This window comes from Thamnophis sirtalis, unplaced genomic scaffold (assembly GCF_051295495.1).
Source record: "Thamnophis sirtalis isolate CommonGarterSnake01/CBP01778 unplaced genomic scaffold, rThaSir2_p1.2 scaffold_8, whole genome shotgun sequence".
NCBI lineage: Eukaryota > Metazoa > Chordata > Lepidosauria > Squamata > Natricidae > Thamnophis > Thamnophis sirtalis.
Genome location: NW_028261388.1, coordinates 56,492,867 through 56,517,479, shown reverse-complemented (window position 1 = coordinate 56,517,479; position 24,613 = coordinate 56,492,867). Strand labels below are relative to the sequence as shown.

The window sequence follows — 24,613 nt, the reverse complement described above, 5'->3', positions numbered from 1 at the left end:
TAATTCCTTGTAATTATGATCTTGTTGTAATTGATCTTAAGGATTGTTTTTTTACCATTCCCCTCCATAGAGAGGATAAACAACTTTTTGCTTTTTCTTTGCCCCAGCTTAATATGTCCTGTCCCACTCCTCGCTATCAGTGGACAGTTCTTCCACAGGGAATGCTTAATAGCCCTACTATGTGTCAGGCTTTTGTGGATTTTGCATTACAACCTTTCCGTAAATCTCATCCTACTTTTTTGGTTTACCATTATATGGATGACATTTTGGTTGCGGCTCCTGGCCCAAAGGGTACAGTACAACCTGTGCTATCGGAGCTTGTTACATTATTGGCCACGTTTGGTCTTCAAGTAGCCCCAGACAAGATTCAGACCCATGAACCTTTTTCCTACTTAGGCCATAAGGTCTTGGCCTCGTACTCATCTCGGGTAGTACCCTCCATCAAAATACCCTCGCCTTTGACTTTGGTTGCCTTGCAGCAAATTTTAGGCACCATAAATTTTGTAAGACCCTCTTTGGCTCTTACAACCACGTAATTAGCCCTGCTATTTATGGCATTTAGGCCCCTCTTCTATTGTAATTCTTACTCCGGCCCAGGAGCAAGTGTTTAGTTTAATAAATGAGGCAATGACCACCCGTTGGTTGGATCGAGCTTTATCAGACCACCCACTCTCATCGTCAATCTTTGCTACTCCTCCGTTACCCGCTGGGGCACTTATACAATGCCATGACAAAAAGGTTTACGTTGCAGAATGGTTAAACCTCCCTCATACCCCATGTAAGTCCATCAGTTCCCAGCCTCATTTAATGGCTCTTTTAATAAATAAGGCTCACTTTTGAGCTAAATGCCTTATTGGTTTTGATCTTGCTGGTTTGTATGTCCCCATTTCTCTTACTGTTTGGGAACCCCTCTTGGCCACATCTGATGTCTTACAACTTTCCTTGGCCGATTGGTTGGGTTTTGTGTCTTGTCATTTACATTCTGATCCCCGTTTTCAACTTTTCCTCAACGTTCCCCTTTCCCTGTCTACTTCCTTGGTAACCTCCCCTCTCTCGGATACGTTGACGCTTTTTGTGGATGGGGGAAAAATATGGTTCTTGTGTGTGGCAACAGGATGGATCCTGGCACACAAAAATCATCCCGCCTCAATCCTCTGCTCAATGTGCTGAACTTGCTGCTACGATTTTGGCTTTACAGACTTTTCCCCAGTTACCCTTTAATTTGATTTTGGATAGCCTTTATGTGTATCGTGTTCTTATTTCTTTGCCTAATTCCTATGTTTCTCCCTCTTTGGGTGACTCTCTCTTAAGCCTTTTTCTTACCCTTCAACTCCTTTTGCAACGTCGTGTTTGTCCCTTCTTCCCCACCCATATTCGTAGCCACTTGCCTTTTCCGGGCATGCTTCAAGAGGGCAATGCCCGGGCGGATGGAGCTGCTTCTGCAGCCTCCTCCATTTTAGTCCTTTCTCCGATTACTCCATGGGATAGTCATGCATATTTTCATCAGAATAAAAAAGCTCTTATGAAACAATTTTCTCTTTCAGCTCAGGAAGCTTCAGCCATTATTCAACAATGTCCTACCTGTAGCCTTCAAGCACATGCAGTTCCCCAAGGTGTCAACCCTCGGGGGATGCAAAGTTGTCAATTGTGGCAAATGGATGTGACTCAATATTTGCCATTTGCCCCTTGGAAATATTTACATGTTTCCATTGACACCCATTCAGGCTTTATTATGGCCACCCCCCAACGGGGTGAGGCCACCAAACATGTTATTAATCATTGTATTTGGACTTTCTGTATTTTGGGTAACCCATCAGAGTTGAAAACTGATAATGGCTGGCTTACACTAGTTCCACCTTTGTGGCGTTTTGCCATCGCTGGTCCATTATCCATAAATTTGGTATTCCTTATAATTCCACTGGTCAAGCCATTGTCGAACGAGCTAATCAAACTTTGAAAACTGCTCTTGCTGCACACTCCAAAAATAAAGGGGAAAATAACCCCGGCTTACCTGGAATACAAAATGTTTTAAATCTTACTCTTTACACTCTCAACTTTCTTAATGTTACCGGCACCCCGGGTCTCACAGCCACCAGCAGGCATTTTTCTGCTTCTCCCGCAGACTCTCCATGTCCACAAGTGTACTACCGACGTCTGCCGAACCCGTCCTGGAAAGGTCTTCCCTCCCTCATTACTTGGGGCCGTGGTTACGCCGCAGTTGAAGACCATGGTGAAATTATCTGGACACCTGCTCGCTGTGTTCGGCCTTACATGGTGCCTGCTGACATTCCCTCGGTGTAGTACACATGACTTGGGGGCTTGGGGTCCCAATTCTTATTTACAGGACTTGAAGAAGGTTTCACACCTTTTTAATTTAACTAATTGTTGGATTTGCTTACATATCCCGGCTGATAGCAAAGGTGGCATGGTGTTACACGCTATTCCCTTTAAGGAAACAGGATGGAAACAAGCTACCTGGCCTAGAACGCAAAGTTTGCTCGGCATCACATATGCTGTAGCCACCCGTGTGCAGGAACCTGCTCATTACTGTTTTTCCAGCACAGGCCGATGGAGGAATGCAACATATCTTGGCACCTACACTAATTGTGAAACTCTGATTCCGTGGAATGGATTGGCTACTTGTTGTAATGCCATTAATACAACAGCGCCAGATGGAGTCAATAAATACTGGGCTTGCAGTCAAATGCAGGCCATGGTACAGTTTGCCAACTCTTCGAAAAAAGGAACTTATGACATACCTAATATGTGGCTCATATGTGGTAGAAGGGCTTACCGACAGACTCCATGAAATTGGCAAGGCGTATGTACGTTGGGATTGTTGGCCCCGGCTATATATGCTATGAAAGAATTACCTAGTGGAAGAATTCAAAATAAATGAGACACCTTCTCTGAATCCCCCCTGACGCTGGGAGGATCATCCTGGACTCAATTTTCTAGAGGTGTTCTCCCTCCACTAGGTGTTGCATTGAATTGTAGAGATTTGCATAAGTTAAATAATTGGACTGTTGTTATGTTCAATGAAACTATTACTGCTCTAAAATTAATTAATCAGGAACTGGGGGAAATACGTAGTGTAACATTGCAGAATTGTTTTGCTTTGGATATTATTTTGGCTGCAAAAGGTGGTGTTTGCGCTTTGATTCATTCACATTGTTGCATGTACATTCATGATAATCAACCTAATATTTCTGCCACAGTGGAAAAAATGGAGTCCTTAGTACGTAACAACCCCCTGCATAGTGATGGCTCTGGTACCATTGACTTATGGGGCGGGCTCTGTGGTTATGGCTACCTGATGGCTCCTGGTTGAGATCACTGATCCCTGTGGTAATAACCATCATTGTATTGCTGGTGTTACTTTGTTGTTGTATTCAATGCCTCGCATCCCTGCTACAAACGTGCAAAACCCTCCTTCCCTCTAATAGGGCGGACGCTCTGGCCATGGAAACCAAGGTCCGTCTGAACTTAGAGGAAGTCTCCATTGATAATATTAAAAAGGAGGAGATGTAGGAATAATTGCAGAGAAATGCTCCCACAGGATGTGCCATAGCACACACAAAACAATGAAAGTGCATGGGAATGTGGAAAACAGGATGAGTGACTCATAAAAGTAACTGGCCATAGGCAATTCTGGCCACCTAAGTGATAACATTATATGCTAATGAGTGTAATAATAAAAGGGGGTTTCAGAGTCTGTTCTGAGCTCTCATCCCGAGACAACTTGCCTGCGTGTCTTATTCCTCATGAGAGACCACCACATCTGGTGGCCACTCTAACAGCTCCAGCCGAGCCCTAACACCCTGTCCAGGGTCCTCCACCTCCTCCAAGGCCAACTCCAAGGCCAACTCCTCGCCGTCGGAGTCTGGCGGCAGCTCCACTGACTCCTGCCGAGCCACCACACACTCCCCTCCCGCAGGGCCCTTCTCCCGGTTCCGACGATCAGGGTGCTGCCCAGAAGGGTTGGTGACAGCCTCCACGGAACACAGTCCAAGACACTGGTACCCCACCGGGAACCTAGAAACAAAGTCCAGTGCTTCGGGGACCGGGGTTGACAAAGGCTGGAATCTTGGCGGAGCCCTCCTTGCAGACCTAGCCCATTGGCACTGGGCACATGACTCCACGCACCTCCACACATCATATCTCAGATGGGGCCACCAGAATTTCATTTCATTTCATTTCATTTTATTGTCATTTATAGGCCGCCCTTTTCCCTGAAGGGACTCAGGGCGGCTTACAATTCGTGGGAAAGGAGTGCAAGACAAAACATGAAATAATATGTGAATAAAATAAAACAATAAAACACAATATTCATTCAACTTGCAGAATTGATGGGAGGCCAGGCGCAACGTCTGGAAAAAACCCCAATGTCTCGATGCAGAAGCGCCATGAACCTGCGAGAGCACCCATCGACGGATGTGCCCCTGCGGGAACATACAGCCAGTCCCAATACTTCAAAAGATCCCCTTCAAAGTCCATGGGGACACCGGCCCTACTTCCGCCTTTCGTCGCTCCACCCAGTCGTCACCCCACTGCGCATCCCGTATCAGAAACTGTATGCTCGCGGGATGACAAAAGGCAGTGCAGGATGCAATGGGTAGAACAGTCCGAGGTGGAAGCGAGTTCGCAGGATCAGAGTTCTCCACTTTACTAGGCAGGGCATCTGCCCTGGGATTCCACACACCCCGAATGCACGCTACCTTGTGCGAACGGGGTATCACAGCCGCACAAACATGCGGGTTGTCTGACATGATAGTGCATTGCTGAGGGACGGCTGCAGTCCGCGCAACCCTTCTGTTCTTCTTGGGGCAACTCCCTGCCAGGTGTCCAAGATCCCCACAATAGAAGCACAATTCCTCAGCACGTCGTCTGTCCATCTCTGTATGTGACACTCGAGGTCTGACAGCACCCAACTCCATGGGCTCCTCCCAGTCCACTGCAGTCTCTTGCTGAACTGACATGCGGGTGGTCTCCTGGAATGCACGTTGAGGCCTTCGCCTCTGCAGCCGGGCATCTATCCAGAGGCACAAGTGGACCAACGCATCGAACGTCAGTGGCCTGTCCACCCTCGCCAGTTCATCCTGCAAGGCCTCTGACAATCCATCCTGGAACGTGTCCATTAGAGCTGGTTCATTCCACGTAGAATCCTGGCTACGCAGCCTGAATTCACTAACATAGTCTTGCAATGAACCATTCCCCTGCTGCAGTGACTTCAGACTTCTAGCTGATGTTTCCCTCCATGACCCGACAAAAGGGCGAACGACAAAACCGCACCCGACTAAACTGCATCGCTAAAACCACGACGTCATCAATGCGCTGACAACAGCGCAGAGACAACAGCGCAGAGACAGAAGGGTGATTTCAGTCGACAGAGGGGCAATTTAAGTTAAGGTAAGGGTTAGGTTTAGGGTTAGGTTTAGGGTTAGGGTTAGGGTTAGGGTTAGGGTTAGGGTTAGGGTTAGGGTTAGATTTAGGGTTAGGTTTAGGGTTAGGTTTAGGGTTAGGTTTAGGGTTAGGTTTAGGGTTAGGTTTAGGGTTAGGTTTAGGGTTAGGTTTAGGGTTAGGTTTAGGTTTAGGTTTATGGTTAGGTTTAGCATTACATTTAGGGTTAGGGTTAGGGTTAGGTTTAGGTTTAGCATTACGTTTAGGGTTAGGTTTAATTTTACAGCGCGCTTCTGTCGCCACACTGTTTTCAGCGCGATTCAGCGCTCATTTGTCGGAGCGCTTTAGAACACGCGGTTTTGTCACCGCGGTTTAGTCGGGCACGGTTTTGTCATTTGCTCTTTTGTCGGTGAACCGTTTCCCCCTTGATAGGATCTTCAAACATCCGTTTAAAGTAGTGACAAAAACCCTGGAAGTCATCCAACAAAGGGCTCGGCTGAGTTAACAAGGGGGTAGCCCAACGGGCAGCTGTGCCTGAGAGCAAATTGACAATAAATCCCACCTTCGTCCAGTCAGTGGGAAAGTCCCCCACTCTCAAACTCAGGAACAGCTGGCATTGTCCCAGAAACGTGGCAAACATGGCCTGACTCCCATCATATTCATCTGGCATGGCTACTGGGCACTTCTTCCTTGGCTGGGGGGTTTTTGCAGCTCTCTGCATCTGTGCAATTTGGTCCGCCAATACCGCTATCTGTTGGGCCATTTGCCTATTTTCAGCAATTAATTGCTCCATAATTAATCAAATGGAGGCTTGTTTTGGCAGAAGTCAATCTGTTCTGACCTCCCTTCTTCACTCATTAACAGATGACAGTCATACAGACTTAAAAGGAAATAACTATCAGTCTCGGCTCACACTGGCTGCGAGCCCAAAATAAACCTAGATAAAGTCTCTTGCAAACAAGGGTTACGCAGCAGAATGCAGAAACAAAACTCTTACAGCACCAAGTTTTCAAGAAGCAAAATCACTTATCCAAGTGTCTCACAAACTCAAACAGGAACGGAACTGAATTCTCCATAAATGAATGGCGACCCACGAACGAACGATGAACATTGACTTCTGCAACCAGGGCGTGGCACCATCAGTCCTTTTATCTCCAGAAGACGACACTAACGAGCCCCAGCTGCATTGTTATTCCTGCATCCCGACTCAACTCACAGCAAACTTCTGCTGAGTCACAACAGTTTGGCATGATATGTTTTTGACAAACCCATGTTGGCTTTTGGCTATTACTTGTTTACTTCTAGGTGTTCACTAATTCGTTGCTTGACTATCTTTTCCAGAATCTTTCGTGGTATTGAGGTTAGGTGATAGGTATAGTTTCCTGGATCTATTTTTTTTCCTTTTTTGAAGATGGGAACCACATCAGCTCTTTTCCAGTCCTCTGGCAATTCCCCGGTGCTCCATGATCTCTGAAAGATATAGTTCAGTGGTTCTGAGATCTTGTCTGCCAGTTCCTTCAGACCCCTGGGGTGTAATCCATCTGGTCCTGGTGATTTGAACTCATCTAGGGTAGACAGGTGCTCACTTACCATTTTCTTCCCTATTTCAGCTTGTGTTCCTAATCTGATTTTTGTGGTGCTGTTTTTGATAGGCTGGACTTTTTTTCCCTTTGTATAAAGACAGATGCAAAAAATGAGTTAAATAGTTCTGTTTTCTCCCTGTTGCTTTTCACCTTCTTGCAGCTTTCTCCCAGCAATCGACCAATTGTTTCCTTGACTTTTTTCTTGTTTTTAACATGTTGGAAGAAGCTTTTTTGTTATTTTTTACTTTTGTGGCAAGCCTTTCTTCATTGTGAGCCTTAGCTTTCCTCACTTCATCTTTACAGGCTCGGGCTATTTGCTGATATTCTGCCTTAGTTGTGTCCCCCTCTTTCCGCTTTTTATATTTATCCTTTTTGTCTTTCAATTTGTCAGAGAGTTCTCTATGCAGCCATGTTGGTTTCTTTTGGGAGCTGTTATTTTTCTTCTTCATTGGTATTGTGATAGACTGGGCTTTTATAATCTCATTTTTCAAAATTTCCCAAGCTTCTTGAGTTGTTTTCCCCTTGAGGATTCTCATCCATGGAATCCTTCCCAAGCTTTTGCTTTAAAAGGAAAATTTCCTGCAATGTCATTGCCATCTAAAATTCACACTAATTGCAGCATATATCCAATCCAGGCATCTTGCACTAAAGGATTAGTGCAAGTAAAGGCAGTAAAGTGTTACATTATTAACTATGGTTTGGTGTTGTATGCATATGAGATCAGTTCCAACACTGGTAAAGGAAACTAAGTTTTATTAGATTAGATTTCTGCTCATATTTTTCAATTTATAAAATAGCAATTTTATAATTTATCCACATTCATTAGGCAAACAATAGCAGCTACCTTAACCCTACATGGATGTGACCTCACAAGTGAGAGGTCACAAGCTTTCTTTCTTCAAGAAAGCTAAGATCAGTTAAGACTTATTTTCTCCATTTCCAGTGCCATTTCAAAAAACTACATTTGAGCATTTGCCTTGCAGCAATGGAAAGCGAAAAGGTATGTGTAAACATTGTGTCCATTGTCTCTGTGTTACAGCCATGTAATGTACCAACTTCGTTGAGGAATGATAGAAGACCATCACCATTCAATGACCTTGTCTGGCAGAGGATGCTTTTAAAAGTAAATTGAAGTTGTTTTCAATATATGTTAAATGTATTTTACATTTTGATTGCTCCTCTGGAGAAAATGGTTATCTAAATGTATGAGTTTTATATGTATTGCTCTATGAAAACATAAATAAATGATTGACTTCTTAGAGAAATACTCAGAAATGGAAGACTGGGGTAGTAATTTTTGTTTCTAACCATTGTTGCTCTTTGTAATATTGCGTAATATAAGAATCAGGCATGGTTTAGATGAATCTCAGAATAAATAAAATAGAATAACAGAGTTGGAAGAGACTTTGTAGGTCATCTAGTCCAACCCCCTACTTAAGCAGGAGACCTACACCATTTCTAAAGGATGGTAGTCCAGTCTCTTCTTGAAAACTTCCAGTGATAAAACTCCCACAACTTCTGAAGGAAAGCTGTTCCATTGGTTGATTTGTCTCACTGTCAGAAAATGCAAAGAAATTCAAGTTAGAAATAAGAAGACATTTTCTGACATTTTCTGGTTGTTCCAATCAACCAATGGAACAGCTTGCCTTCAGAAGTTGTGGGAGCTATAACACTGGAGACTTTCAAGAAGAGACTGAACTGTCATCTGTTAGAAATAGTGTAGGGTTTCTGGCTTGGGCAGGGGTTGGACTAGATGACCTATAAGATCCCTTCCAACTCTGTTACTCTGAACATCTACAATAAAAGGGAAAATGAGATTTGCCACTGCAACTTGAGCACTTCCTCCTGATAGAAGTTTGTTAAGTGAAACCAAGCTTTTCTCCAGAGTTAAATGAAATCATAAGCCCCTGGGGAAAGCTAAGGAAGCACAGCACAGACTTTACTAGTACTTTAGCACCATCTATTGGCATGTTATTAAATTTGTGTGTAAAATGCTAACATTAATCTCCCTAACTTTCCCACTATTTCATTTTTCTTTCTATTTTTTTAAAGTTTTTTTATTTTTTATTTTTGTACAAAGAAAGACAAACAAATATGAAACATAAAACCATAATCGATTACATATACATATAGCATGTTGTTTGGTTACAAACATTTGTACATCACTGCTTTCAATTATATATATAATCACAGATTGTCCATCAAGTATACATAGGTACATTATTACCATTGTTGATCATATGTTCAGCTTACAATTGTTTTTCCTTTATTTTAAACAAATATTCTAGAGATTAGATTCATGTATACACCAAGATTCCATTACATCATTATTAGTCTATTTAGTAATAATATATCTTTATGGTATCACCTATCTCATTCTATTGTTCTTACAATATGAAAAAAAAAATTCTCCAACATTTTGTACTTGTGCATCCCCACTTTCAATTGTATATAAAATCACAGATTGTCCATCAAATATACATAGATACATTGTTATCATTGTACATCATATATTCAACTACAATTGTTATTCCTTCATTTTAAACAAAATATTCTAGATATTCGATTCATATATATACCAATATTTCATTGCATCATTATCAATCCATTTAATAATAATATGTCTTTATGATATCACCTATCTCATTCTATTATTATAATATGAAAGACTTCTCCAAGATTTTTCATTTCCATATTTTTTTTTATCTAACCACTGGTAGAACAAATCCCATACCTTATAAAATTGTTCATCTTCTTGTTCTCTAATTTCAAATGTTAATTTACTCATTTCAGCACATTCCATTGTTTTTCAAATAACTTCCTCCTGCGTTGGTATTTTCGCATTTTTCCAATTTTTTTCAAATACACTTTTAGCTGCCATTAAAACATTTACAATCAAATATTTCAGATCTTTATTATATGTTTCTTGTATGATTCCCAATAAAAAAAGCTCTGGTTTAAAGTCTATGTGTTTTCTCCAACCACGTGTAGATTTTAGTCCAGTAGCTTTTAGCTTCAATGCAAGTCCATCACATATGGTAATATAAACCTGGTGTCTGATGACATTTCCAACACTTTTCTGACTTGTTCTTAGACATTCTTGCTATTCTCGTTGGTGCCACCTGTAAAACATCTTATACAAATTTTCCTTGTATGCTGTTGAAATTATCATTTTATAATTTTGAGACCACAATTTCTGCCATTTCTCTAGTTCAATCCCATGTCCAAAATTTTTCCCCCAAGCTATCATAGATTCTTTAACTTGTTCTTCCTTTAACTTAACCTCTAGTAAGTGTCCATATAGTTTTTTAATTACTTTTTGATCAGTATTTATCAAAATTTTGTCTAATTCAGTCATTCTATCATAGAAGCCTTCCATTTTATGATCTTTATCATATCTAGATTGTATTTGCACATATGGAAACCAATTCATTTCTATTCCTTCCTGTTTCAACTGTTGCATAGATTTAAGTTCACCCTCTGTATTCAATATTTCACCATACTTAACTGTTTGTTCCTTTTTGTATATTATTGGATATGAAAAAGCTTCAATAGTTGATAGGCAGACTGGGATTTTTAAATAATATTGCCTTTTGATCTTCTCCCAATTCAGTAACAAAGCCTCCCGTAAATAATGTCTTCTAAAATAACCCTGTGTTTTAGTTCCCTTATACCATAAAAAAGCTTCTGCAGTCAATAATCTAGAGTTCATTAATGTTATCCACTCCTTAACCCACATCAAACTTGTTGCCTGGTAATATAATTCCCAGTTAGGTAAGCCCAGTCCTCCTCTTATTCTAGCATCTTGTAACAATTTGTTTTATTCTTGCTTTTTTCCCCCCTGCCAAATAAACTTCAGCACTATTTTATTTAATTCAGCAAAATAGTCTTTTCCTAATCTAATTGGAATTGTCTGGAATAGGTATAAAATTCTGGGTAAGATGTTCATTTTGATTGTAGATATTCTCCCTATCATTGATAATTGTAGGTTTTCCCATTTCATCAAGTCAGTCGCAATCTGCTGCTTAAGTTTATGATAGTTATTCTCTTTAAGTGTGCTGCATCTTGTAGTCAAGTATATCCCCAAATATTTGACCTTGTTTGTGACTTGAATCTCCAAGGCTTCTGCCAATTCTTCCTTTTGTCTTGATGGTATATTCTTTGTCAAAATCTTAGTTTTATCTTTATTTATTTTCAAACTTGCTACTTTTCCATATTCCTCTACTCTTTCTATCAATTTGGGTGCCAATTTGGGTCCTCAAGAATAAAAACCAAGTCATCTGCAAATGCTTGTAGTTTATATTCTTCTTTTTTAATTTTCATTCCTTTTATTTCTTTTTCTTCTCTGATCTTTCTATTTAAGACTTCTAATGTTAAAACAAAAAGTAGAGGTAATAATGGGCAGCTTGTCTCGTACCTTTCTTTATTTCAATAGGATCTGTCAATTCTCCATTTATCATTATCTTTCTGTTTGTTTGTGGTATATGGTTTGAATGGCTTGGGTAAATTTCTTACCAAAATTCATCTGTTCCAGTTGTAAAAACATAAATTGCCAATTCACATTATCAAATGCTTTCTGAGCATCTAAAAACATCAAGTCAATTTGTTTTTCGGAGTGCTCCTCATAATACTCCAAAGTGTCCAGAATTATTCTTATATTATCTTTAATTTGTCTTTTTGGTAAAAACCCATTTTGATTTAAGTATTTTTAAGTCTTCCTGCTAATATTGAAGCAAATAATTTATAATCCGAGTTTAACAAGGAGATGGGTGTATAGTTCTTAATTTGTGATAAATCAGCCTCCTCTTTTGGCACAAGTGTAATATATGCTTCTGACCATGATTTAGGTATCCTGCTCTCTGACATCACCTCATTCATAACTTCTAATAGTGGAAGGGACAACAATTCCTGAAGTGTCTTGTAGAATTCCGCTGGCAGCCTGTCCGGGCCTGGGGCCTTTCCATTGTTTTGTTTTTTAAGTGCTTCAGTTAACTCCATCATAGTTATTTTGCCTTCCAATATTGTCTTAATTTCTTTAGGTATCTGGGGAAGGTTGGTTTCTTATAGGTATTGTTTAACTCCACCTTCTTCTATATTATCTTGTTCATACAGTTTACCATAGTAATCTTGTATAATTTTCTTCTTCTCTGTGTTTCCATGACAAATTTGCCCTTGGTCATCTCTTAATTGCAATATTTTCTTTGATTCTCTCTCTCTTTTTTCAATTTATACGCCAACCATCTATCTGGTTTATTGGCATTTTCAATAAACCTCTAATTTTTTGTGCTAATTCCTCCTTTTCCAGTAGGTCCATTTTGTGCTTATTTATGTCCATTTTTATTTTAATGCCCTTTTTTGTGGGGAGTTCTGTAGCTCTTTTTCAAGGGCCTTATAGTCATTCTCTAAACCTTTAAAAAATTGTCTTTTCTTTATATTTCTCTTTCTTGTGTAGTCTATTATCAAGCTCTGGTGTAGGCCTTCATTGTATCCCAGAGGTTCTGCATCGATGTATCTTCTTTTGTATTTTCTATGAAGAAGAAAGCACCTTCTTCTGTTTCAATCCCGCTTACAGCACCTTCTACTTTCCCAGTCTCGACTGTAAATGCCTTTTGGAGTTCTACCAATAATTCTTCTTTTCCAACCTTCTCAGCCTTCCCTCTCAGGTGCTCTATGAAGAATGCTTCTGCTTTTTTAGTTGTATCTATTCTGTATCTTTGTCCTTGCCACACAAATATTAGACCTTCTGGTATAAGCCATTTATAATTGACACCTTTTTAAAGTAAAATCTTAGTCAGGAATTGATATTGTCTTCTCGTCTCTCTCTCACTCTTCTTGGAATTTGTTTCAAAACTACAATCTCCTTGCCTTTATATTCCAGTTTTCTATCTCTTGTTTTCTGTAGCATTTGTGACTTGATTATTTCCTTAGTAAATCTTACATGAACTTCCCTTGGGAGAGCATTTCTCGCTGCGTATCTTGTGTAAACGCGAAATGCCTCGTCTATACATCATCTTCTCTTGGGTTATCTCTAACACATCTGTTAGAATTTCTGATATTATTTGTGCCAGGTTCTCTCCTTTTTCTTCTTCTATATTTTGAAATCTTAAGAAAAATTCTGACGGATCCATCTCCCATCCCAATATTCCACTGATATCTTTTTCTACTATACTCAATCTACTGTCAATGTCCTCAATTTTATTCTCTTTTTTCATCCTTTTCTTCAATTTTTTGTAGTCTGTCCTCATATTTCACCATCCATTGTTGAATATTTTCAATTTTTTCTTCGGTTTTACCTGTCTTTTATTCAATATTTTCTGTGTGTTGTTCTATCGTCTCAATTCTCTTTTCCATGTTCTCTGTTCTTTTTTCAATAGTTTCTGTTCTCTTTTCAATGCTCTCTGCTCTTACTTGTAATTTTTGTATTCCTTGCATAATCACCTCTAATGTTATTCCCTTGTCTTTTTCCTGTTGAAGCATCATCTGTATTGATCTTTGTCCTCCTGCAGGTGAAGAGGAGGGGGTTGTTGTTGTGGAGCCAACTGTTATTTTTTTACTCATCTTCTTTTTTATGTTTTAATCTGCCTAATGTGGGGTGGGATTATAATCCCAAGTGATCATGGGGAGGTCAAAAAATAAAAAATAAAACAATAAACAGGAGTTAAGAGGCAACAGAAAAAGCCAAAAGAAGAAATAGGAAAAATATATAATAATATAAAAAACCAAAAAGTTAAAAATCTTTAATCTCTTGTATGCCCTTGTCCAGTTGGTTCTAATTAAAAAAGGAAGAGGAAGAAAAAAAGGAGGGGCAAAAAGGGAGAAAAGGAAAAATCCCCAAATAAAAATATAGAAATATGAAGATGCAAAAATTATGAAAAGGAAAAAGAAAAAGAAAAAAGGGAAAAAGAAAAAAGTGTTTAAATTTTCCCTTAGTCCAATTCACTTAAAACAATCTAACAAATTAAAAAAAAAGTAGACAGAAAGGAGTCACAACTTCCAAAACAGAGTAAGGTAAACACTGCCACCAAAAAAGAAAAGAAAAAGAATTCAAAGGTGAAAGCCTTTCCAAGGTCACTCTGAGTTTTCCCTTTAAAAAACTTTATTTATTCTTTCAAGGTAAATTTCCAGACACTGAGAGTTTCCCAAGGAACACCTGTATAAACAATCGTGTTCCTCTCACTATCAAGCCTTGACTAAGTAACCTTGAAAGGAACAGCTTCTCTTCAAACATCCAAAAATAAAAACATTGTTTCAAATCCACTAGATGGCAGTGATACTTGTTTCCCACTCTCAGTGTTCGTTACACTCTCCTTTTACTTTAAAAAAAAAAATAGAAAAAGGAAAGCCAGAAAGGGGGAAATACAATAATTCATTAAGCAAAAGTAAAAAAAGGAAATTCTTGGAGAGTTAAAGCTTGATTGTACCAATGATTCCAAAGAGTCCAATGAAGAAAGTAAAAAAAAAAAAAAGCGCAAAGAGCTAGTCCAATTTAAAAAGTGAATTATAATGTAAGTCCAATCAAGCTTCTGGCAGTAAAACGGGAAAAAAGGAAACCTTCAATTGACCATGCCTTAAATCCACTGCTTGCTCTCTCATCAGTCTTTATTTTAAAATAAATCTCCAAATTTAGGGTGTTCTCTCTCCAATAATTTTTTTTTACCAAAACGACATACTTCTCTCCTGCCCTTGCATTATGGAGCTGTCAGTAGTTCCAGTAGCCTAATGGTTGACTCATAGTCATCGGCAAGAAGGGCTTTTTCCTGGATCACCAGAGACTTTGCGGGTGTCTCTGGGATTGATAGGGTATACCCCTACCTGTCACCATCTCTACGGGATGGTTTAGGTCCAGTTAGACCGTCCAGGTGACCAGAATTCGGCGGCGATCCTGGAGCTCCAGGAAAGTCAGTCGTTTCACCGCTACGTCAAGACCTCCCCCCTCATTTTTCTTTCTATTTCATATTTTGATAAACTAATAAAAATTAGAAATTACATCCACCACTAGACTCCACCCCAGAAGTCTTTTTAGTCCAGTACCAGTTCCATCAGTCAATATTACCTGCTCTGTCTATTTTTTTGTTGTTGCTCCTTTAATCAGGAATGCACCAAAACCACATCACTCCAATCACAAATGACAATAACTTGAGATGAATTCCAGTGAACTCAAAAGCAAAATGAATCCAAAAGAGATAAAAGAACAAAGTTAACACAGGAAATAAACTCAATAGAGTACTTTCCAACAAAGAGATAAAAATATAATTCAGATACAGTCAAGGCAAGAAGAAGAAGAAACAAGACAAGATGTTCCTTGGTTGAGAAAGGGCAACTTGGAAACTTCAGTAGTTTTACATCAAATATTTTTTTACATGTGCTGCTGATGATATCATGGCATAAGGAGACATTCTGCTGGTTTCGCTCTCCACTTGGTGCTCTATCCCCATCTACTGGAAGATTGAGAAAATTGAAAATATCCAATTCAGCATAGTTTGTAAGCCTGGGGCTGCATGGGAAAGGGAAAAAAATAGAATCCACTATTTTTAGTAATCCACTTAGGAATTGTTCTTTGCAGTGAAAGGAAGTCTACACCCAAGCTTACATAATCAACATATTTTCACAATCATTAGCATTTGTAAGACACTGTAACATACAGGGCCATGATAATATGAGTTGCCTAGGCTTGGGAAAATGTGCTTGCCATATCTGACCCATCACATTGTCACTTGCATCACATCCTTTTCTGATCCTTCTGACAGCTAGAAAACTTGCTATTTGTTTTTAATGGAGAAGAACACATACTTTGAAAAGTAGCTTCTTTTTTACTATGACAATCCCCATGGTTTTTCTGATAGTAAGGTCCTGGGAATAAAAATGCAGGTTAACTCAAGTTAAGGCCAACTTGGAATCACAGACACCATTGCTTCCTTTTTTTACATATAAAAAAGAACATTTTAAGAATACCAAATAGAAATGTTGTTGCAAATATTTTTTCTCTTTCTTGCTGCCTTCTCCAATCACTTTCTCAACATATATTAATGGAAAATTCAGTTTTTTCAAGTACAGATTTGAGGCAGATATTATTTTATTAGATGATATTGCTAAGCAGCAGAACATCTTGTTTTTTACACTGTTATTCCAGAATCCTGAAATACCTCAGAATATAATCAGGCAGATAAATATTTACATTACAGAAATTACCAAGGTATAATACTTACTTAGAATCTCAGTAGCTCAAAACAAATGAAGATTCGCATATACTTAATTTGCATATGCCTAATTTGAAATGTACTGAAAAACCATAAGCAAAAGCATATAAAATCAATCACATTATTTCTATTATAGCAGGGTGATGGAATGCATGCATAGAAGTAGCATTACAATAACTATAAGTTCCTATAGTCTTCTTGCAAAAATGTTTAGCGCAATTATTGGCTGGATGCAATCAGGCTGATAAGAGGAGTATCCTTGGCTCTTTGTTACAAATAGGTGTTGTCACAGTGTTACACTAGAGGGCAGACAGGTATATCATTTGCATCAATCAATTTCTGACTGACAATTACAATAGATCAAGAGTTCTTAATCTTTGGAGGGATGGTCAGGGGAATCTTTGGCATCTTAACAAGAGCGGGGGTACTCTAATACATTTGGGGCAGATGGCTCATGCTTCAGTAAATGAAAATATTGTCAGTTGCAAATGATCCATTTATAAAATGACACCTCCATCACTTTTTGATGCATATGTCCTTCTTATCTTTGTCTCCTTTACTGAGCTAGTGGACACAACTCCAGACTTAACAATGGACAGCATCAATTCACTATTTTTATTTTCTTTTTTAAACAAAGTTTATAGAAATCTGAGACATTCCTGAAAATAAAGAAGATGAAAAGAGTTGATAATTTGCTTTGCAGCATCCTTCCGCATCACCCTTTTCTTTCTTTCTTTTTACTAAGTTGCAAAAGATCAGAAGCAGCAAAAAATCTGGGAGTATGTCTGGATAATGTCACCCCATATGTCAAGTTGGGGACCCCAGATGGACATTCATTTGACATCTTAACAACATTCAGGGCAGAAAACACCAATGAAATTAAGATGGTTTAAAGTCATATGCCATCTACTTTAAAGCAAACAAATGAGAGTACCAATTGGGAGAGTTAAAAAAAATCTGCCATTCTATATTCTGGTATTTCAAACATCTTTCTCAGTCTGGGCAACACCAGGTGTTCTCTACTACTAAGACAATTTTTTCCCCAGCATGCAGAAAAGGGGATTCCTACCACACCATATGGGGAGGGGGGAGTCAGGTTAGGGAAGACTGCTGCATGAATTTTTTTTAATCTGTGCTATAGAACATTTTAAGTGTATTTTAATACTTAGAAATTAACAATAGGGTTGCCGTAACCTTTCCTTCATATGCGTTGAGTTTAAAGCTCCCAGAATTACAAACAAACATGGCCTCTCATTGGCCAATGAGAGTCACCGGTAAGGTCTTCGGGTCTCCGTGGAAAATCGGAGTCTAAAACCCGTCTCTTCCATATTTGTCCTTTTCTTCCTGCTCAGCATCCTGGCCATCTTCGCGTTCCCACGAAGCGTCGTGCTGCGGCTGTGGTTCAAGGCCGGGCAGATTTTACCTAGACTTCCTAACAATCCGTAACAAAATTCCCTATATTGTACTTCGAAGCCGAAGGGTCTTTTCGGGCAGAATTTTCTTTGCGTGTTTTCACGCGCGGCGCGTTTCCGAGAACGCTTTTCTCTCCCAACACTCGCTTCGCATCTTGGAAATCGCGCCTCTTTCTCGGCTTGGGGATTCTGGCCGCCGTCGGAAAGAACTTGCTCTCTGGGCCGTCGGAATGAGTTCACTGTCTTCATTCATGGCTCAAGACGAGATGGCGGTTATCGTAGTGGACACTGAGTGCGACCCCGAAGAAACGTCCAGCTTCTCGGAGGCAGGTGAGTCAAAAGGTTTCCGGGCGGGGCATATCTACCGCGGCCCCACCCTTACCGGAGGCACAGGGAAAACGGGGAACTCTGAACAGCAGGGAAGAGGGACGAAGGCAGCAATGCATGTACACAGACAAAAAAACAATGAATCCAAACAAAATCTTTCCTTAAATACCATAGAAAGCCAGTGTAAACCTGCTTAGGAGGGAGAGCCATAATCCCTGTTAAGGCAATGCTTGTTTTAGGTCAAATGAAGCTTTAGAAATAGTCCAAAGTTTTCATAGAAGGGATGAACTGAACAGATTCACTAGCCCAACCCTTCTCAGTGCTGGAATCCAGGAAAATATCGCCCGGAGAATGGGAGGCTGTCCAGGGAAGGGAGGCTCTCCCTTTTTAGCAGGCTGTTCCGCAGCTCTTATTATCAGGAAGCACTGCCTGATATTCAGATTTCGGTTTTCTTTTCTTTTTCTCATTTTGACTTGTAGGTCCTAGTTCTGCTCTTGGTTTCAGAAGAGAACTCTCCCACGCTTTTGGGGCATAACTGCCATTTGATTGATTGATATATAAGTGTGTGTGTGTGTGTGTATGTGTATGTGTATATAGATAGATGATAGATAGATAGATAGATAGATAGATAGATAGATAGAGAAATAGAGAGAGAGAGAGAGAGAGAGAGAGAGAGAGAGAGAGAGAGAGAGAGAGAGAGAGAGAGAGAGAGAGAGAGAGAACAGATTCACTAGCCCAACTCTTTTATATATAAAATACGTGTGTGTGTGTGTGTGTGTGTGTGTGTATATGTATATACTGTACATATGGAAAAACATTTAATTTCTTTGATTTTCAACTCTTTAATATGTATCCAACCTTTATTATTTTAACTCAAGATGGCAAACATACACAATATTCATTCCTCCCCCTATTTTCCTCACAACTGCAGTGTGAGCTGTGTTGGGCTGAGAGAAATAGTTTGGCCCAAAGTTACCTAATTGGCTCTCCTGTTAGAATTTTGTCCCTTATTTTTACTAAGCATACAAAAAAGTGTTTTGTTTTTTAATTTGACTTTGGCCTTTGACCATACATTTATGAATAAACTATTATAGATCCATATCATCTCTCTGTTTTTGTGGGGGCGGGGGTTGTGGATTTTTTTTTGGCAGCCTTAGCACAAAAGTTCCTCACAGAGCTTGGTTTCAGATCCCTTATCATGCCCCTGGAGTGCTCTTCTGAGATTTCCTCCTCTTTCTCCATGTCCCTTTTTGAATGCCAAGAACTAGACATTGTACTTTGGGTGCTGTCTAACCAGTGCAGAATAATCCATCCAGTGCAAAGACTATTAGTAGTAGGTTACATCACTTATGTTAATACTGCCCAAAGCTTGCTTTTGCCTGCTGTGTGACTCTTCTTGCTCTTTTTTTAAATGAGATACTTAATTACAAAAATCCATACACAGATTATACATTTCCTGTACAGAGCCCAAGAAATATCCCCCCCCCTTCTCCATAAGGACTGAAAATGGCAGGTAATGTTTCTTCATGAACCTCAAGATACTGCTTAGTTGTCCTTGGGCATGGCCTGCCACAAGAACTGCCTTCCCAAGTAGAAAGTTGCTGCGCTAATCAGGTGCTGCTACCCAATTTGCACCAAATATAGCCATAAATATTAACTCCTTGCAATGCTACACCTATAATTACCATTGCCAGCCACTTATGGTAACTTTGAAAGAAAATAGGGCACTGAAGGCAAAAATCACCCAGAGTAAAGAACATGTAATTAATCCTAATGAGAAGATTCTGGACTCTGCTTCTGAAATAGCTTTCCTCCCCTGAGCAGATGCTTTCCTGGCTTCAAACTCCCAGTGTTTTTGCCATCATCATCAACCCGATTCCACCATCAGAGGCCAACCATCAACCTCCCTGTGACATTCTTCACTGCCCAAAAGTCACACAATAGAAGTAAGATGATTGTCACCATACAGGCAATATAGTTGTTACTTTACAATTCACAAAGTAAGCAGACAATTATTGCACTGACCCGAAAGAACAAATGGAAAATAGAAGCTATAGAGTGTTTTATTTTTGATTTCTTGGGCTTTCTGGACATTTCATCTTCTACATCAAGAGGTAAAACATCTTCCATCACATCATTACTATCCTTGGATTGGAAGTCCTCCTCCAGGTCCTTTTCCAGCTCACCTCTCTCTCCAACATTAAAAAGTCCCTTCAGTCCTGATGTGAGAAACCCACTTAGTGTCTATGGCCCTCGCTCAACTCTTCTTGCTCTTGTTCAACAGGTGGTCCACTAATACTACTAGATTGCTATCTTTTGAGTGAGCTAACATACAAGGGTTCCACAAATCTTTTCCCCAATTTCTGTGGCTAAGGCATTTGTTGAGTTCCAGGTGCTCTTTTTGTGAGCTATTGTAAGCTATGGTTCTTTTTTCATTCTTTTTTTCTTTCTCTGTTTTTAAGTATATAACTGTCAGCTGTGACTTCGTTTAATAATCAGGAAAGAAACCACTCAACTCCATTTGTTTGAAATCAAGTGTACTTTTAGTAATTATAAACGAACAGTAGCAAAGCTAAGCTGAATCTGGTTAATTAGGCGCGAAAGCAAAGAATATCATGTATAATTCAATCCCCTCCCCTTGGCACCCCAGTCCATAATCCAATTATAATGCACCCAACTGTCAGGTGGGAGATAACTTCAAAAGACATCACCAGGATGGAATGCCGGACAGTTAACCTTGGCGGGAAACTCCCTTCCTCCACATGCGCAGTAAGATGGCCAGGTCAGTGTCTAGAATCTTCCTCCAGCACATCATGATTCCCCTCCCAAATACCATGCCCCCCCCCGTTACAATGGCAGCCAAAGCAGCAGCAAAGCAGAGGCTGACATCCGGCCCTCCTCCAGAAAAGGGCGGTCAGACCTGTAGAAAGAAAAAGAACACAAACAAATGGACACACAACAATACATAAAAGAGAGAAAGGGTAAGGGAGAGAGAGAAAAAACAAAAGAAAGTAAAAATTAGGAGATTGTCCGACAATTAGGGCTTGTCAGGATAAGCAGAGTAGAACTTGCGGAGCAGACGAGGCGCCCGAACATGGGACCCGTCAACCCATTCAGTGTGAGATGGGGGAAAATACTTCCAAGCCACTAGGTACTGAACACGGTTTCGCCATTTACGAGAGTCCAGAATCTCACGGATCTTGAAATGTTGCTCACCCTCAATCAAAAGCGGAGCGGGTGGAGGAGGGAGAGGTGGTCTCAAAGAAGAAGTGCAGAGAGGCTTCAGGAGATTAACATGAAAAACAGGGTAAATCCGGTTGAGATGCTTAGGCAACTGGAGTCGGACAGAAACAGGGTTGATGATCTTGACAATGGGAAATGGGCCAACATATTTGGGCCCCAATTTCTTCAATTTCTGGGGCGTTTGAAGAAATCTAGTGGATAAATAAACTTGATCACCAACTTTGTACTCATAGGGCTTAGTCCGTTTCTTATCAGCCTGTTTTTTATGAGCGCGGTGCGCAGCATCCAGTGTCTGGAGAGCCAAAGGCCAAATGTCCTGAAGGCGATCACTCCACTCGGACAGCGACAACACTTGTGGCTGCTCGCGAGGAATCTCAGGAATGGGTACAAAATCCTGGCCGAACACCACACAAAAAGGGGTAAAACCTGTGCTGCTGTGGACGGAATTATTGTAAGCGACCTCAGCGTGAGGCAACAAATCCACCCAATTATCCTGCTGGGAGTTGATAAAACAACGTAAATATTGTTCCAGTGCAGAATTAGTCCTTTCACAAGCCCCATTAGTCTGAGGGTGGTGGGAGGAGCTTAGCCCCTGGGCGGAGCCAATCCGCTTCAGAAATTCTTTCCAGAAGAGGGAGGTGAACTGAACACCCCTTTCCGAAATGATGTGGTCGGGCACCCCATGCAAGCGATATATATGAGAGATGAACATCTTAGCGAGAGATTTAGCAGAGGAGATCTTGGAGCAAGGGATGAAATGGACCTGTTTGGAGAATAAGTCCATAACAACCCAAATAACAGTGTGTCCCTGACTCTCAGGAAGTTCGACAATGAAATCCATGGAGATCTCCTTCCACGGGGCCACTGGCTGAGCCACCGCCTGGAGTAACCCTTGGGGCTTACCCGGAGGGCGTTTAGCGGCAGCACAAATGGGACAACTGGCAACATATGTCTCAATGTCCCTTTTCAATGAGGGCCACCAAAATTCCCGCTTGACGAGGTGTAGAGTCTTGACGAGCCCAAAGTGCCCAGCCATCCGGGAGTCATGAGCCCGTTGGAGAACAATGGGTCTAATGGACGCAGGAACATATAACTTCGCCCCAATCCAAGGCAATTCATCCTTCATAGTGCATTCATTCATGTGCTGTTGGAACCAGTCATCTCCAGTAAGGGCCTTTTTTAGGTTAGAAAGAAAGTCCTGAGTGACCTCCACCTTAAAAGTTGCTTGACGTCTAGTAACAACAGGAGCAGCAAGGCTCTTTGTGAGAATGACAGGCTGGACCACACTGAGCTTAGAACAGTTGTACTGAGGGAGTCTGGACAAACGTCAGCCATAAAATTCTTCCCCCCTGGAATGTATTTGAAGGTAAAATTGAAATGCTGAGCCCAGCGCATCTGCTTAGGAGAAAGTTTTCTGGGCATTCTCAAAGCTTCCAAGTTTTTATGGTCAGTCCACAGCTCGAAAGGGTGTTTGGCGCCCTCCAGAAAATGGCGCCACGTGGACAAAGCCCAGTGAACAGCAAAAGCCTCTTTCTCCCAAATGGCCCAACGTCTCTCTGTCTCAGTCAGTTTGCGAGAGGTGTAAGCTCAGGGTTGTAATTTACCTTGGCTATTAGCTTGAAGTAGTACAGCACCCACAGCCACGTCACTGGTGTCAGCTTGGACCACAAAAGGTTCGTCCATGTCCAGGTGTTTGAGAACTGGTTCCTCTGCAAAAAGGCAATTTAACTTCTTGAAAGCAGCTTGACAGTCCATAGTCCAATCCAGCGGCTTGCTAGGTTTGGGTTTGGTCCCTCCCTTAGACTTAAGGAGGTTAGTTATTGGGAGAGCTATCTTAGCAAAGGAGGGAATAAATTGATGGTAGAAATTAGCAAAACCCCAAAACTTTTGCAATTGCTTACGTGTACGAGGAGCCTCCCACTCAGTGACCGCTTTGACCTTAGCAGGGTCCATTTCAATACCCCTGTGTGAGATGTGATAGCCCAGGTAATCAACCTTCTCCTGATGGAATTCGCACTTGGATAATTTGGCGTAGAGTTCAGCCGCCCAGAGTTTTTTTAGCACTGTGTGAACAAGCCTCACGTGTTCTTCACGTGTTTCCGTGTAAATAAGGATATCATCTAAATAGACGATAATTCCTTTGTAAAGATGGTCATGTAAAACCTCATTAATCAGCTGCATGAAAACTGCTGGCGCCCCCTGTAGGCCAAACGGCATTACTCGAAATTGGAAACAACCAAGGGGGCAGTTGAAAGCAGTTTTCCATTCGTCCCCCTCTTTAATTCTGACTCTATAGTACGCTTCTCTTAAGTCCAACTTAGTGAAAATAAGGCCCTTCCCCAGTTGGGCCAGCATGTCCTTCATCAGTGGTAATAGGTACAGGTTCTGAGCTAAGATGCAGTTCAAGTTTTTGAAGTTCACACACAATCTGAGGGAGCCATCTTTCTTTTCTCTGAACAATACTGGCACTGCTACCTTGGGTCTTGCTGGCTCAATGAAACCCCTTTCCAAGTTTTTATCAATGAATTTCCTCATTTCCTCCATCTCTTTAGGGGACATTGAATATATTTGGGGCTTTGGAAGCTTTACTCCAGGTAAAATATCAATGGTGCAATTTGTGGGTCTGTAAGGGGGCAATTTATCAGAAGATTTCTCACTAAAAAACATCCTTGAGGTCCCAATATTCTTTTGGAATTCTTTCCTCCCCCTCAATTCTCTCCTGCCCCCTGGCTGCCAGTGTGGGGGTAGTAGTATCAGAGGCTGGAGTTTCAACTTTCCCCTCAGGGGTGTGGTTGTTCAAATCCGTAACCAACCCTCTCTCCAGTTAATGCGCGGGTTCCATCTATGGAGCCAGGGGAGTCCCAAGATAAGGGGCAGGTCCATCCCAGGGGCCACAATAAAAGTTATTAATTCCTGGTGGGTACCCATCCACATCTCGATGGGTTCAGTGGAAAAATGAGCAGGGCCGCCTCCCGCAATAGAACCATCAATTTGGCAAAAAGCAATAGGGACTTTTAAAGTCTTTAATTTTAAGCCCAGTTTCTCCACCATCTCAGGGCTTATCATGCAACGGAAACACCCAGAGTCTAATAGAGCTAAAAGTTTCTCTGTTGCACCAGAAGAGGGCACTCTAAGCTCAATTGGGATAAGCATAGGACCAGATCGGGAACTTACCCAGCGCTGAGAATTCTCATCATCAGATTCGTCAGACGGGCTGGGGCTTCCGTCCCCCTCCTCCTCTGGCTCGAAGCATCGAGAAACATTCTCAGCAGCGAAGGCAGCCTCCCTCCTCTTGCTTGGAGTCTTCTCCGGTTTCCCCTCCCTCCAGGGGGATGGAGCAGGTTGAGTCAGTTTGATGCGGCAATTCATAGACTTAGCAGTAGACTTATATACCGCTTCATAGGGCTTTAAGCCCTCTCTAAGCGGTTTACAGAGAGTCAGCATATTGCCC

At 40.9% G+C, this 24,613-nt stretch overlaps 1 protein-coding gene and 1 pseudogene across 1 annotated transcript in view; one reads left to right on the top strand and one right to left on the bottom strand.

The window, feature by feature from the left end:
• The first annotated feature begins 17,424 nt into the window (after positions 1 to 17,424).
• The window catches only part of DNMT3L (DNA methyltransferase 3 like), a 29,457-nt gene continuing 22,268 nt past the window's right edge, over positions 17,425 to 24,613 (top strand). The window contains exon 1 of the mRNA XM_087721733.1: positions 17,425 to 17,922. Coding sequence (XP_087577859.1) covers positions 17,823 to 17,922 — 100 coding nt within the window. The 5' untranslated portion in view covers positions 17,425 to 17,822. The remainder of the gene's footprint in view (positions 17,923 to 24,613) is intronic.
• LOC106555657 (Golgi apparatus membrane protein TVP23 homolog B pseudogene) lies at positions 19,453 to 20,061 on the bottom strand (annotated as a pseudogene).